Below are 13806 nucleotides of genomic sequence, written 5' to 3'. Positions count from 1 at the left end.
GTTTAGGCCTTCGTTGTTCCTATGGCGGCTGTCAGAGGGAGGCAGATTTTGGCTGGCTTGGAGCGTCCTGGGTGATATTCAGAGAGTCCTGAAGGATCCAGGATCCTCTGACTGAATCAAAAATTGAAATTTACACCCGCTCACTCAACTTATCCTATCTTATTTGTAGTCTGTTGAGTTTCTGTAAAGCTGTACACTTACCTGGGAAAGATTTTAAGCTCTGTAAAACAACTTAAAACTAGAAAGAAAGCTTGCTGACATTTTGTACCTTGAGGGTGGTTGTGCTGACTGTCTCCTTGTTTTCCCCTGCAGGTTTGACACTGCAAGATGGACCTACGAGTAGCAAGCATCCTCCTCCTCATGGTGGCCTTCGCTGCAGCCCATGGGAAGGGGTATGTGGTGAAGAAGTTGGTGAAGGCCGCCCCTCAGTACCAGCCCTACTCTGTGAAGAGCCACGGTAAGTAAACACAGCCCCCTGCTCTCTGTGCAATCTGTTTTTTTTGTTTGTTTTTTTACAATAGAGCATGCTAGCAATTCTCCTGTTTTTCTCCTAGTCAAAAAAGTTGACTCCAAAGTCAATCTCAGCATTCCGTGATTAAATTAGCATCTTTGTTGTGGCAAATAGGAGCAGCATAAGCAGCCAGACAGATGCTTGCCACAGCAGCTGCACTTTACTTTGAAAACTGAACTCCACCTTGCACAGGAACTGTCTTGTGCTCTGATTGGCTGCAGCAGTATGCACGCTTCTCCAATCACATACAGTCCATTTAGATCTACGATTTGATTAACAAAGCTTATTTACAATCTTTTTTGGAATTCATTGGATTGGAGAAATGCACCTAACTGAAGTGGGGTTTTTTTTTTGTAGGTTTGATTGAGTTTGTTCTCAGCCAAGGCAATCACATTACCAACATTTTTAAAGAAATGATTTTGGGACTTTGTCTATTTTCTTTGTTAACTATCTGCTTCTCTTTGCATGATCACTCATGGTTTTTATTGTTTGTAGTGTTGTTTACATTATCTAAACATCATTTTGAGGAGCATAATGTTGTTGAGGAGCATAATGTAAGACTACTGTTGTTTTGTTGTAAAGTTAGTGTAGTGGATTTGACATGTATGTATACTAATGATTGAACATGTCATGTTCAATCATAGTTGTAAATGTTGCCTGTTCATTTGCTTTTAGACACTTGTGCTAGTCAAGGCACATTCTGTTCATTTCAAAAATAAGTTAACTTTTCTTTTTTTTAAAGATTCTTTAAACACAACAAGAAAAAGATACATATTTCTGCCATATTCAGAGTCCCACAAAAACGTATTTTACTGCATCTTGAAAATATTAATTGTGGTTTGGTCTTGAGTGTTGGCTAAAATGCAATTCAAATATAAAATGTTGCTTCTGTTTGAATCAACATACTGCTATTTTTATATGAGAAAGTAGCTGTTAGTAAATTATTTTTAGTTTGACAGTGACAATTACAGTCCAGTCACCCAGTAGTGTGGTTTGTTTGGGTGTGCCTGCTTCACACAGAAGTAGAAACATCTGTTTTGCTTTATCCAGACTCTGCTGCAGTTAGCTGAGGAGCAAGCCTTTTACACTAACATATGTGACCACATTAAGGCAGCAAATAAAAAAAGACTCCATCTCAAGTCACAAGATGTCTCTTAAATCTCTTTGACCTGTACAGTACAAAAAATAGCAATTAAGTATATTGTTTTAAAACAAATTATCTTATTTATACGTGTTCTACATTAAATTAAATAAATGCCTAAATAACAACAACAAAAAATAATGAAGCTGACAGACAGTTTATACATTTATTTTTAAGGAATTGCAAGTTTAAGATTTAAGATTTTAAGAAGATTTTTTATAAAATTGCCCTGGTGAATCAGCACCATGTGGTCAAAACAAGAATAAAACATGCCCCACCTCCAGGAATTAAATATCACTGAATAAGGACCAATCAGTAAATAATGCATCCATTATTTTTAACTCTGTGATGAATGTTGTTGAATGATGTTATTCATCTTATGTTTGACTACTGAATAACCATGTTGCTATAGTTAACAAGATTCTGCCAAAATTCTTTCACACTCACACACACTCAGACCTGAGAGTTGGATAGTACATTCATGTTCTTGTACTGGGATATAATTAGATGTACTAGAGATAATAGACCCTGTATTCTAAGATATCATTGTATGAATATGATGCACAGATTACAGATACACATTTCCATTACAATGTCATAAAAAGTAAAGAGGTTTTGAAAAGGACATGGTCCGAACTGTAACTCTAAGTAGTTATTTTAATTTTAGCATCATACCAACACATTCCAGTGTAAATGTTATAGTGACTTTAATATGCAATGTGCATTCATCAGTGCTTCCTCTTTGCCTGTTTACATTATCACCTGTTGTGGGGGGTTTATTGTTGTGGTTTGTTTGTTTTTGTGGTACTGATGATGGTCACTGTCTCACTCTTCACAGTGGTGTCAGTGGCAGGTGAGCCTGGTGCTCCAGGTGAGCCTGGCCCAGAGGGACCTCCTGGCCCTCCAGGCCCCCCAGGTGAGAGTGCTGTAGGTGAGACTGGACCCCAAGGACCTCCTGGACCTCCTGGTGCTCCTGGCCGCTCCATCGCTGGCAAACCCGGAACCCCAGGTGGACCTGGCAAACCAGGTAGTGATGGAGCACCTGGTGAGAAGGGAGACACCGGAGCCACTGGCCCTCAGGGACCCAGGGGAGCCCCTGGACCTTCTGGAAGCCCTGGACCCGCTGGCCTCTCTGCTACTGGCAAGCCTGGACCAGCAGGTTTTCCTGGAGCTGTGGGACCTAGAGGCGAGTCTGGTCTGAAAGGACATCCAGGTGTACCTGGACTGCCAGGTGCTAAGGGTGATAGAGGGGTGGGAGCTCCTGGACCTCAGGGTGAGACAGGACCTGAAGGACCCATGGGCCCACCTGGAGAACCAGGTGAGGCTGGAGTTGGAAAGCCAGGAAAAGCAGGTACGCCCGGTGAGCCAGGAAAGTCAGGTAGTCCAGGTAGGGATGGTGCCACAGGTCCCATGGGACCAATGGGACCTAAGGGACACACTGGTGCTCCAGGTGTAGGTGTTCCAGGCAAGCCAGGAGAGAACGGCGCCCCAGGTCTGCCTGGCCCATCTGGCCCTAAAGGCCACCAGGGACCTGCTGGAGCACCTGGCGCCCCTGGAGTCCCAGGATATGGAAAGCCAGGTGCAAATGGAGAGAAGGGAGAGAGGGGAGCTACAGGTGCCACAGGTGCCACAGGTCCAAAGGGTGAGCAAGGTCCAACAGGATATACTGGTGCTACTGGTGCAACTGGCCCCACTGGTCCTGCTGGACCTCAGGGTGTAAGAGGTTTCCCAGGTGAATCTGGTGCTGTTGGCCCTAAAGGTGACACAGGTGATACTGGACCTCAGGGACCTAAGGGAAACAAGGGAGATCAGGGACCACAGGGTTTCGCAGGCAAGCAGGGTTATCCAGGTGCAGCTGGTCCTCCTGGTCCCAGAGGAGCCACTGGACCCACAGGTGACAAAGGTAATGTAGGTGCCCCAGGTACCCCAGGTGCCCCAGGTATTCCAGGCCCTGCTGGACCCAAAGGTCACACCGGCCGTGCAGGCGAGCCAGGTGCCTCTGGTTCTGATGGCGCTCCAGGTCCCAGAGGACCTGCTGGGCCTCAAGGTCCCGCTGGTGCTCCCGGTCTTAAGGGGCACCCAGGTCTCCCTGGTCCTTCAGGCCCTGCTGGTTTGGCTGCTAAGGGTTCTCCTGGACCCCAGGGTCCTCCTGGTCAGCCCGGTGAGCCCGGTGCTGATGGAGAAGCTGGCCCAGCTGGCCCTCCTGGTCCCCCTGGTCCTCCTGGTGAGGTTGTTTTTGAGAAGGGTATGGGAATGGCTGAGGTTATGGTCAAGTCCCCCATGTCTGCTTTCACTGCATCTCTGGCCACCCCATACCCTGCTGCTGGCAGCCCCATTAAGTTTGACCAGATAGTGTACAATGCTGAGAATCACTATGACCCCGAGACTGGCATTTTCACATGCCAGATTCCTGGAGTTTACTATTTCTCCTACAGTATCCATGTCAATGGAGCTCATGCCCTGGTAGCTCTGTACAAGAATGGTCAGCCTGTGATGTTCACTTATGATGAGTACAACAAGGGCTTCCTGGACCAGATGTCCGGTAGTGCTGTCCTCCTGCTCGATGAGCATGACACAGTCTTCGTCCAGATCCCTGATGATGAGGCCAGTGGCGTCTTTGCTGCCGAGAATGTCCACTGCTCTTTCTCTGGGTTCCTCATTGCTTCAACGTGATAGGTTGATACAGTAGTTCCCAAAAGCCAACCAACTAAATTTGCAATCTATTTCTCAAACTAAAGTAAACTCCCTGTTATCTTTTTCCTCAATCAAACAGGCAGGCAGTTCACCCTTCTTTGAGGAATAGTAGCATCTCGACTTGAAAACTACAAGAAATAGGTGCTTAGAAGAAGGAAAACTAATTTATGAAAACAGGTGATCAGGGATGGGGGAAGCAATCCACAAAGTTACCAGTTAGCTTTTCTAATGGAGACAGCATGTGAAACTGAGGTGTTATAACTGTGTTGTGTCCTGACTTTTTTCTTTTCCACTCTGTTCCTTTTATACTGACTTCAACTGGTGATTCTTAATTTAGTGTTTGTCTGTTTTTTTGTTTGTTTTTGTAACTGCTTGTTTTGTTTGGGTGACCAATAATCTTATTAAAAGTACACAAATACTTTCTGTGCAACATGGTGTAACTGTTATCCTTGTACGTGACTTGAATATTGTGAAATAGTAATGGTCAAATTGACCGTTATAATGAAATAAGTCACCAGAATACTGTCATACAAACACAAACTACCAACAAAATTGTTATATCCCTGAACATGCATTATGTCATGTAAAGCATAATGACCAAAATAAAAGATGTCTAAACTAATGTTTTGTCTCAGAAGCACTTTTTTAAAAATGGGACCGAAATGAACATGTTAATAAATCCCCTATTGACAGATTACTTGGAGGTGCAATAATACAAGTCTTTAATTGATCAAGAACACTTTAGCATGAATGAATGCTTTCCAGTATGGAACCCTGAAAGTTATTCCAGTTTAAATATGGTTCAAGTGCTTCCTTTTCCACCTTGCTGTCAGTTATGTTGTAACCTCTCTACGAGCCTTCCTGTACAGCACTGGATCCTAAGGCACCAGGAAATTACCTGGTTTCCAAACGTATTTGTTATAAGTTCTGCAAAATATTAGATCACTGCCAAACTTTAAAACGTAAGTCAGATAGTCAAAAATAATGGTTGCTAGCATATTAGCTACAGATGGACTAAGCATAGTTTGATGTAACATATACTAACATGTTACACCGTTTATTCCCATGAGTCCCTGTCAGATTTAGAATTCGGATCATTTTATGTAAGTAACAGTATCACTACCCCAATATAAAAGACTTCTGCAACACGTTTATCTAAGTGTTTATTAATGTATCTGTCAACAGCTATAACTACTCCTGTAGGCGCCCATACGTGGAGGCTGCTGTATAAACCGATAATCAATAAAACACAGTTGTAATAATATTAAATATGTCTTCATAGGAGAGGATATAATTGCTGAGAAACACTGTACATTAATAAACACTTAAATGCCCGTTTATCTGCTTACAATTACATTATAATGTGTAATAATTAACCATTTATTATGTCGTTTGTATACGACTTGTACATGCTAAATAGGGGGACCAATATTCCGTTACAAGTACAATTCCTACAATCAAAAGTTTTCTAAAGTAAATGTGTTATAATTTAATAATTATAACATAACTATTAAAAACAAAAACTACTTAGAGTATCAAAAGTAAAAGTGCCCATTATGTAGAATCCCCCCTTATTATTACTGATTTACCGATGAGGTATTTTGATCTGTAAAAACAAGCAAGTTTTGGACTTTCAACACTCCAGAGTTTTCAAAAGTAGTGTCAGGCCAGGTAAACAGTCCCATATCATACACAAACGTTTCAAGTGTAACAAGGCATCCTATTTTATAAGCTGATCTAAGTTTCATATGTGGAATGTTAATCTACAAGTTAACTAGATACCCCTTGAGGAAAAATACAATATTTGCCTCTGAAATGTAGAGGAGTAGAAGTATAAAGTAATATAAAATGGAAATACTAACTTAAGAACAGTACTTGAGTAAATGTCTTAGTTACTTCACATCACTGTTCCCTGTACAGAAGCTGAGAGGGATGCGGATCATAAAGTATGAATTTCTCCCCACATGACGGCCACTGGTTGCCTGCTTGGCAGCCAATGTTTACAAAAGCTACTTTACCGTGCAAGTCTGAATTCGGGTGCGCTGAAAATAGTTAGCATGTGGGATGAGGGACAGGGATGGTCCTGTGGCCGGATAGCGGCTGTTTGATCTTCCCTGGGAGAGGGACCGATACAGTGGTTAGGTGAGAGGCCCGAGGGACAGAAGAAAGAGGAAGCTGGTTGAAGGAAACCGCTGGGGATTGCCATCTGAGGGGACTGCCATTCAGAGACGGTCTGCGGTTGGTGCATGAGGTGGACAGACAGGAACACAGCCGGAGTGCTGCCTCTGGTCGACGCCACAAGCCACACTCCAAAATTATCTGTTATATATATATATATATATATATATATATATATATTTAACAGGTTAACATGTTTGTATGCGTTTGTATGCATCTATACTCTTCTGTATCCATTTGTCTAGAAAGGAGCTAACAAAAGAAAGAAAAACACTTTGCAAGAGGACGGATAGTGGTAGTGTGTGGGATGATACTCGATGGTTATGAGCAGTGTGTGACACATTAAGGGCCAAAATGGGTTTCAAATCCCTCAACAACCTGACCAAGATGGACATGCAAACCAAAAAGCAGAAATAGAAATATTATGAATAAAACACACCCTTCTTGCGGCAGCCAAAGGCTGAGGTACATGGGGTTAAACTGGATGCAAAGGAAATAAGATGGTTTGAAATGAGCATGGGTCCAGTTGTGGGTGGCTAAAAACACCCTAGAGACGTTTGCAGCAAACTCTTCCACTCTTAAAAAGTTTGGGTGTTTTTATGGGGTTTTGTAGAATGAATCCGAACATGTCGATGGGCGAGCACAGGCATCAGTTAGGTCTGTACTGCAGTTGTTTACTGTAGATACTAAAATTCCAGACGCCGTAAAAATGTTTGTTTCGAACACTATCATTTAGGGTGCAAACCCAGCAGCTCTGTGATTGAATCAAACACAACTTACCCCAAATCTCATCACACAATTATGTTGTGGCTGTTCCCCGAGTAAGTCAGTAATTTCCTAAAAATACTGTAGGGTAGAGATCCCCCTTTGTCTCCTTGCATTTGAGGCTGGTTTACAGAGAAGGATGATTGCAATAATCACATGGCCTACATTTTAGGATGTGCTGAATGGGACCTTTAAGTGTATCATTAGCACTTTTGTCATTCATTTTGCTCCACTTCAATCACTAAATTTGATAACTGATTTTTTGTGGGAAAATATATTTATGCTGTCTTTCCATCACAGAGGCTGTGAAGTATTTTAACATAATTACACAACCTGCTAAGAGTCTCATTTCGCTTCAACCAACAGATTTTCTCTAAATGTGAGAAGTTATGTTATCTTAATTATGAATAGAGATTCAAAATACTGCCCAAATAGCTTATTTTTCATGCCCCTCCAATGGACTGAAAATGTCACCCGGTTTATTTTCCTTCAGTAATGCACCACACGAGGGTGCTATAAAGCAAAGAATCCATGTGTATTAATTCCTCCAGTAGCTGATCTCAGTCACAAAACAGAATACTGAGATTTCACATCTACTCTGTTAACAGATTTACGAGGGAAACATTTGAGGTTTGCTGAACACTTTGAATAAATGAGCCGATTGATACTTCATTCCTTTACTCTTGATCACAGAAAATAAACTGAACACCTATAACAAGTTTGTAGGCAATGTTACATTCCATATTGAATACGGTGAAGCCTCATTATATACAAATACACGCGGTTCCAAGTTTGCACCACTGGCCGCCAAATCGTGTGCTTTCCAGTGTGGATTTTAAGAGGCGATGCAGTCATCACAGCTTGATGCAAAATTTGCTTAAAACATCTCCCAATTTTATTCAATCTTACAAATGGTGAAAAACAAGAAAACTTCATTTACAATGGGTTATTTAAAAACTTCAGTCATTTTTAGGTACATCTCAGTCATAAAACCAGTAATATCAAAGTCTATACAACGTGCATTACTACAGAGTTTTGAAATGCTGGAATCTAAATGGGAAGTGATGAGCACCTATTGTTCTGACAGTTAACTAAATCTACTTCATTAAGGAATGGTTGTGTCCACAGGAGTGTCGAGCTTTAAGAGTTGTAAACAACTGTGCACTGCAAAGACAACATTTAAGACTTGGTTCAGGACTTTCCCTTTAAATATCACAATGTGTCAGATCTTGCAGACACAGCTTTAGCTGCTACATCCAATTGCCCAGCACCAAATACTTTGATAAAATGTCAAATTCAGCAACATGTCAACACAGTCATGGTTTCATGTAGAAGAAAAAAAACAAAAAAAAAACCCACAAGAACACACATTCACACACATTCGCACTTTCACACTCACCCACGTCACAAATGCAAGCACCAATGAGCAGTGAGGAAGCAGCCCACCTCCTGTCCATCACTGCCAAGGACGTTGCAGTCATTATGGATGAGATAGTTGCAGAATAGTAAACAAACACCAACAAAAAAAAAAAAAAATGAACACAAAAATCCCTGGTTTTAGACAAGTCCTCGCATTCCTTCACACAGGCTCATCGCCTCCTTCATTCTTGTGTCTCGTTCAGCAGGATTACTCAGCTGTGGCTGTGGCCTCTGGACTGGCTGCCGTCTCTGGTTCAGTAGGTGAAGCTTCAGCTGTTTTCTCCTCTTCTACTCCTCCTGCTGCTGCTTCTCCTTCTGCCACCTTCACCACCTCCTCCTTCTCAGCCTTTGGCTCCTCAGCTGCAGTCTCCTTGGCTCCTTCCTCACCGGCCTCAGCTGGTTTGGCCTCCTCTGCAGGAGCTTCCTCTGATGCCGCCTTCTCTCCGTCGGATGGTTCTTCTGCTGTCGCTCCCTCCTCTGCTGCCTCCTCGGACTCCTTCTTGGTCTTCTTAAAAGAGAAGCCGGTGAGCTTGAAGGAGGGTTTCTTGAAGGAGAAACGTTTTTTTTTCTGCTTGCCATCCTCGCTGGTGGATGGAGTGCCTTCCTCCGGCTTGGCAGAAGCCTCTCCATTTGTGGCGGCGGGCTCCTTCTCACCGTTTGCCTCTGCGCCCTCTACTTTCTCCCCTTCTTTTGGAGCCTCCTCTGTAGGAGTGCTGCCATTGGCCTGAACATCAGCTTTGTTGGCCTCCTCTGCAGCTGGAGAGGCATCCCCATTGGTCTTGGCATGGCCATTTTCCTGGAAGAAGAGAATATAAAATTTGAATTCTTGAACATGCACATTACACACACACACACACACACTTTGGACATGTGTATTAAAAACTATCCCTGGACATTTTGGCGTGCTGTGATATTTAAATCAAATCCAACCACTAGCAGCAACCAATAGGGGAATTGCACTGAAACTGCAGCAACATCTGTTACTAGGAGAGTGACGACAGATCTGTGGCTTTCAGCAGTAGGCTAGTCTTTTTAACCGCAGTACCGCCGGAATCCGCCAGGTGGCGTTCAGTGCGTGCAGCCGGTGGACATAACATAGGAATTTGGTGATTTTTCCCCTTTTAATGGCCTGTGTAGTCAACTAATGTGTGTTATTTTAATTTTTATACATTTCTCTCATCCAACTCCCTGTGTTTTTTAGAATTTGTTAATTTTGTGGTTGGGCGTGCGGACAAAAACGTGGCTCCTTTCTTGGACCTGGCAACAAAGGCGTGGTAGCGTTTTTTAAAATGGCCATGCCACCAGTGAGAGCGGCCACAAACCCCGCTGCACACATTTCAACCAAATGAATAAAACACAGTAACTGAGTAGGCTAACGCTTATAATAAATCAAAATATGCTGTTTGAACAACAAAAAGTTGTTCTGCAACCTGATCTGCTTGATATTCAAAAGATAGCCTAAATAGCCTCTTAATTTAGGCTACATGTATCAATTTACAGCCTTCTCAAAAAACCATTTGTACCAATGCAGCATTGCAAAACACATATTTGTAACAATAGGCTACACTCGCCGGTGAAATGGTTAGCCTACATGTGGCCACTTTCCCTGAATCCCGTTAAGCGTGGGGATGCGATGCTGCAAACATGGAGCACGCCATTGACGCAACACATTGCTGAAAGGAGACAAAATTCCGCTTGAACAATTAGGCCTTAAATCATTAAAATGTAATTTACCTGCCCGTTTGTCTTTGCTGCAACAGCCGCACCTTCTGCAGGCTTTTCCACGGCACCTTCCTCTTTTCCAGGGGTTTTGGAGATTTGTGCTCCCATGCTTTTTTGGTGCAACAAAGGAACCCAACCGATCAAATGAATGAACAAAGACCGCAAGCTTCTTCCCAAAAATTTAAGTCAAACGCCGAAACCTCCTTCTCCAACCGAAGCCGAGGAACCAGCCCGAAACCGAAGTGACCGCAGAGGGACGTGTGAAAGCTTGCAAAAATGTGGCAAAGATGCGAAAGAAACGCGAATCCTTTAAAAAAATATTCCTCGAGCAGAGTTTGTAAATGGAGAAATTGGCCCCGCCGCAAATGAGATGCGGAGTACAACGCCCAAGTCCACTGATGAATGGGCACTGGGGCTATGACGACAAAGCCACCCCGTCTCCACCAATCACAAGTCCGAAATCCAAAGAGTAGGGGGTTCATGGTATGGGGGACCATGGACAATAGGAGAGACACAACAATATGGCCAACTACTTGTTTGTATAGCCATTTTAGAGTACAAAAACCTGATTTTATTTCTAAATAAAATAACGCCTGAGATTTCATAGAGCTTTACAAGGTCTAGCAGATTTAGCTGAAAGCTGATTTCGAGGAGGGGCATCCCAGAAATCTTTGATTATCCCATACAAATTTATAGTAAACCATATGTTTAACGGTAGGCTATGCTCTAAACATCTTTAAACATATTGTTTCTTATAGCATATATTTAAAGATATGCTTTTAAAAAACACAGAAATGGCAAACATTTGTTTTTACATGTAGATGACAATATATAGTTTTAGTATTTAGAAATATGAATTCTTTGCGCTGGTAAATATTTTGGCCACTTCTACATACAAAAAGTATCATGCAAAGGTAATAAAATTGTCTTTTTTGTTACTATATACATAGACAATAATATATAATATAATATGCAATAGTATAGCATTTAAATGGGCATGCACTCCATTAGTGTATTTTATGTGATTGAAGACGTCTTAATATACTGGTTTTTATAGGGTGCTGTCGCTGTTGCATATGTGTATAGGATGTTTTCATTGTATTGTTGTCATTTTACGTCTGTACTGTCTGACTTGCTGTCCTGCTGCTTTTCTTGAGGGCGCCTTTGAAAAATAGATTTTATCTTAATAGGTCTTCTCACCTGGTTAAATAAAGGTTAAAAGGACTATATAAACTATAGTCCCGCGACCCGACCCCGGATAAGTGGATGAAGATGGATGGATGGATGGATAAACTATAGTCTAACCTAATTTAGAGTTAAATGTATTTATTGATGTACTAAGCTGCAAAAAATAGGGCCAAAGAAGTTGTTTATCTCAGCTTTTAAACTGATATGCAAGTGCCAAAATAACAGCATGTTGTGCACAGCTGAGCTGAGAAAGCATCACTCAGCTTGTCTCATGTTATATCATCACGTACCCTTCTGACATATGCCTCGCTCAGTAAACAGACGTCCACTGTAACTATAAGCCCCTGTGCCCACAACTTCCCTCATCCCTCCTCTTGCATAATAGCGTCTTGTCTGCTTGTTACAGCTGGAGCATCCCAGTGACCCAGATCTAATGAGAGTTTATGGCCCTCTGCTCCAGCAGCCTGCAGTGCTCTGACTCCACCACCAGCCACAAGTCTCTTCTCTCTGCCATCACTGCCTGACCCACATCTCCATGGTTACCAGTCCAAAATGGCTCCAAGGAAGAGGCTGCAATTCGAGGGCTTTGGCGATCATGACTCCTGGTTGTGGAGAAGTAGGGTGAGAGTGAGTTCAAAAATTAAGCAGCGCAGACAACAGTTTGAGGATTAGGGTGACTTCTTTCAGCCACCCACCCGTCTTCAGGCTAACTAGGCCACGCTTATTGTTGGGATATTGTGATTACATGCAAAGCTGTAATTATTATGGTGAGCTGCCATGAATATGTAAACCAGGAGACAAAGCCAGCAAGGCATGATGTGTTTTCAACAAGCATAATGCAAGCCAGACACTCAGACAAAAAGACTTCACCTGTCTGGAAGATAGTGTATCATGTATCCAATAGGTGGAGTGTGAGTGTGTGTTTCTGAGGAACTATTGCACAGTTATACCTTAACTTCCAAAAAGGGATAAATCATCAATAAATCTTAAACATGCCAAATGTTTACCTTAAACATCTCACTTTAAATCATGTAAAAAGGAACCCTTTAAAGGTCCCATTAAATAAAAATCAGGTATAGTTTTTTTCAATTGACCACATAGTTTTTCAAACAATGAACCTCTACCAAACTGTTGTGATAAATGTACTTTACCCTTTACAGTAACAGAACATTTTTAACAATCTGCACAGATTTTTCTCCATTAAAGCAAAATAAAAGACATTTTTTACTACACATGATACACATTTATGGACAAGAGCGATGTCTAATTAAAAGATTTTACATATTATAAACATGAAGCATTTCAGGATAATTTACAGTGTGACTTTTACTAACAAAAGTTAATTTGAAACTGTCTGGATTTTTATGCATTTACTAATATAAAAGTGTTCAGACTAGAGTGACCGGTCCAGTCCAGTCTGTCTATAGATCTGCAACAAATATATACATTTTTAAAAAGGTTATGAAATCTAGAAAAAGCTCAACATTGGTAGCATCACCAAGCTGTGTTTATAAAAAGCTGAATGGTATGATAAAGAGATGGAACAGTCAAATAACTGATTGATCGATTGACAGAAAATTAATTAATTGTTATTTGTCAATTACTTGTTCCAGCTTGATCATCAAGCGGATTTGCTGCTTTTTCTCTGTTTGATATCGTTGTTGGTTGAATATCTTTGGGGTTTTGACTGTTTGTTGCTCAAAACGAAACATTTGAAGACATCACCTCGTGCTCTGGGAAGCTACGAAGGATATTTTTTACTTTAAAACATTAAATTAATTAATTCAGAAAAGTTTCTTCGATATACTGAAAATAACTTTTAACTGCAGCCAAAATCTGATCTGCTCCGAGTCATGGAGTGAAGGTGGGAGAGTGTAAAAGTGTAAATTATTCTTGGACGAACGAAATAATGGCCGTGAATATACAGTATGTGATTGACTGTGTTGATTTTTTGTTATTTTTGTCATTGCTCTAGCTTATTCACTCAACTAAATAAACCTCCAGTGTTTAAACAGCTGCAACACTGGAGGAATATTTAATGAATGGAAGTCAGAGGTCAACGTCATGATTCATAATTACCTTCCTGAGCAGGTTTAAATAATCCTTTTTAAATATCAAAAGCTAACATATTCTAATATAGATATGGATTGTTTGCCCTAATTGTTGCAATACATGTTGCATTTTGCAC

At 41.5% G+C, this 13806-nt stretch overlaps 2 protein-coding genes across 2 annotated transcripts; one reads left to right on the top strand and one right to left on the bottom strand.

The window, feature by feature from the left end:
* Window positions 1-319: 319 nt before the first annotated feature.
* col10a1a (collagen, type X, alpha 1a) lies at window positions 320-4325 on the top strand. Its single transcript, XM_046063031.1, has 2 exons — window positions 320-457; window positions 2491-4325. The coding sequence occupies exons 1-2, from the start codon at window positions 328-330 to the stop codon at window positions 4323-4325; spliced, it is 1965 nt and encodes a 654-aa protein (XP_045918987.1). The 5' UTR covers window positions 320-327.
* Window positions 4326-7950: 3625 nt separating this feature from the next.
* Window positions 7951-10819, bottom strand: marcksb (myristoylated alanine-rich protein kinase C substrate b). Its single transcript, XM_046062035.1, has 2 exons — window positions 10443-10819; window positions 7951-9504 (listed from the first exon to the last, which is right to left on the bottom strand). Exons 1-2 carry the CDS (start codon window positions 10536-10538, stop codon window positions 8917-8919), a joined length of 684 nt encoding a protein of 227 aa, XP_045917991.1. The 5' UTR covers window positions 10539-10819; the 3' UTR covers window positions 7951-8916.
* Window positions 10820-13806: the final 2987 nt, after the last annotated feature.

Source organism: Micropterus dolomieu, linkage group LG11 (assembly GCF_021292245.1).
Source record: "Micropterus dolomieu isolate WLL.071019.BEF.003 ecotype Adirondacks linkage group LG11, ASM2129224v1, whole genome shotgun sequence".
In the NCBI taxonomy this organism is placed as follows: domain Eukaryota; kingdom Metazoa; phylum Chordata; class Actinopteri; order Centrarchiformes; family Centrarchidae; genus Micropterus; species Micropterus dolomieu.
Note: the sequence above shows the minus strand (reverse complement) of the source record. Positions and strands in the feature narration are given on the sequence as shown.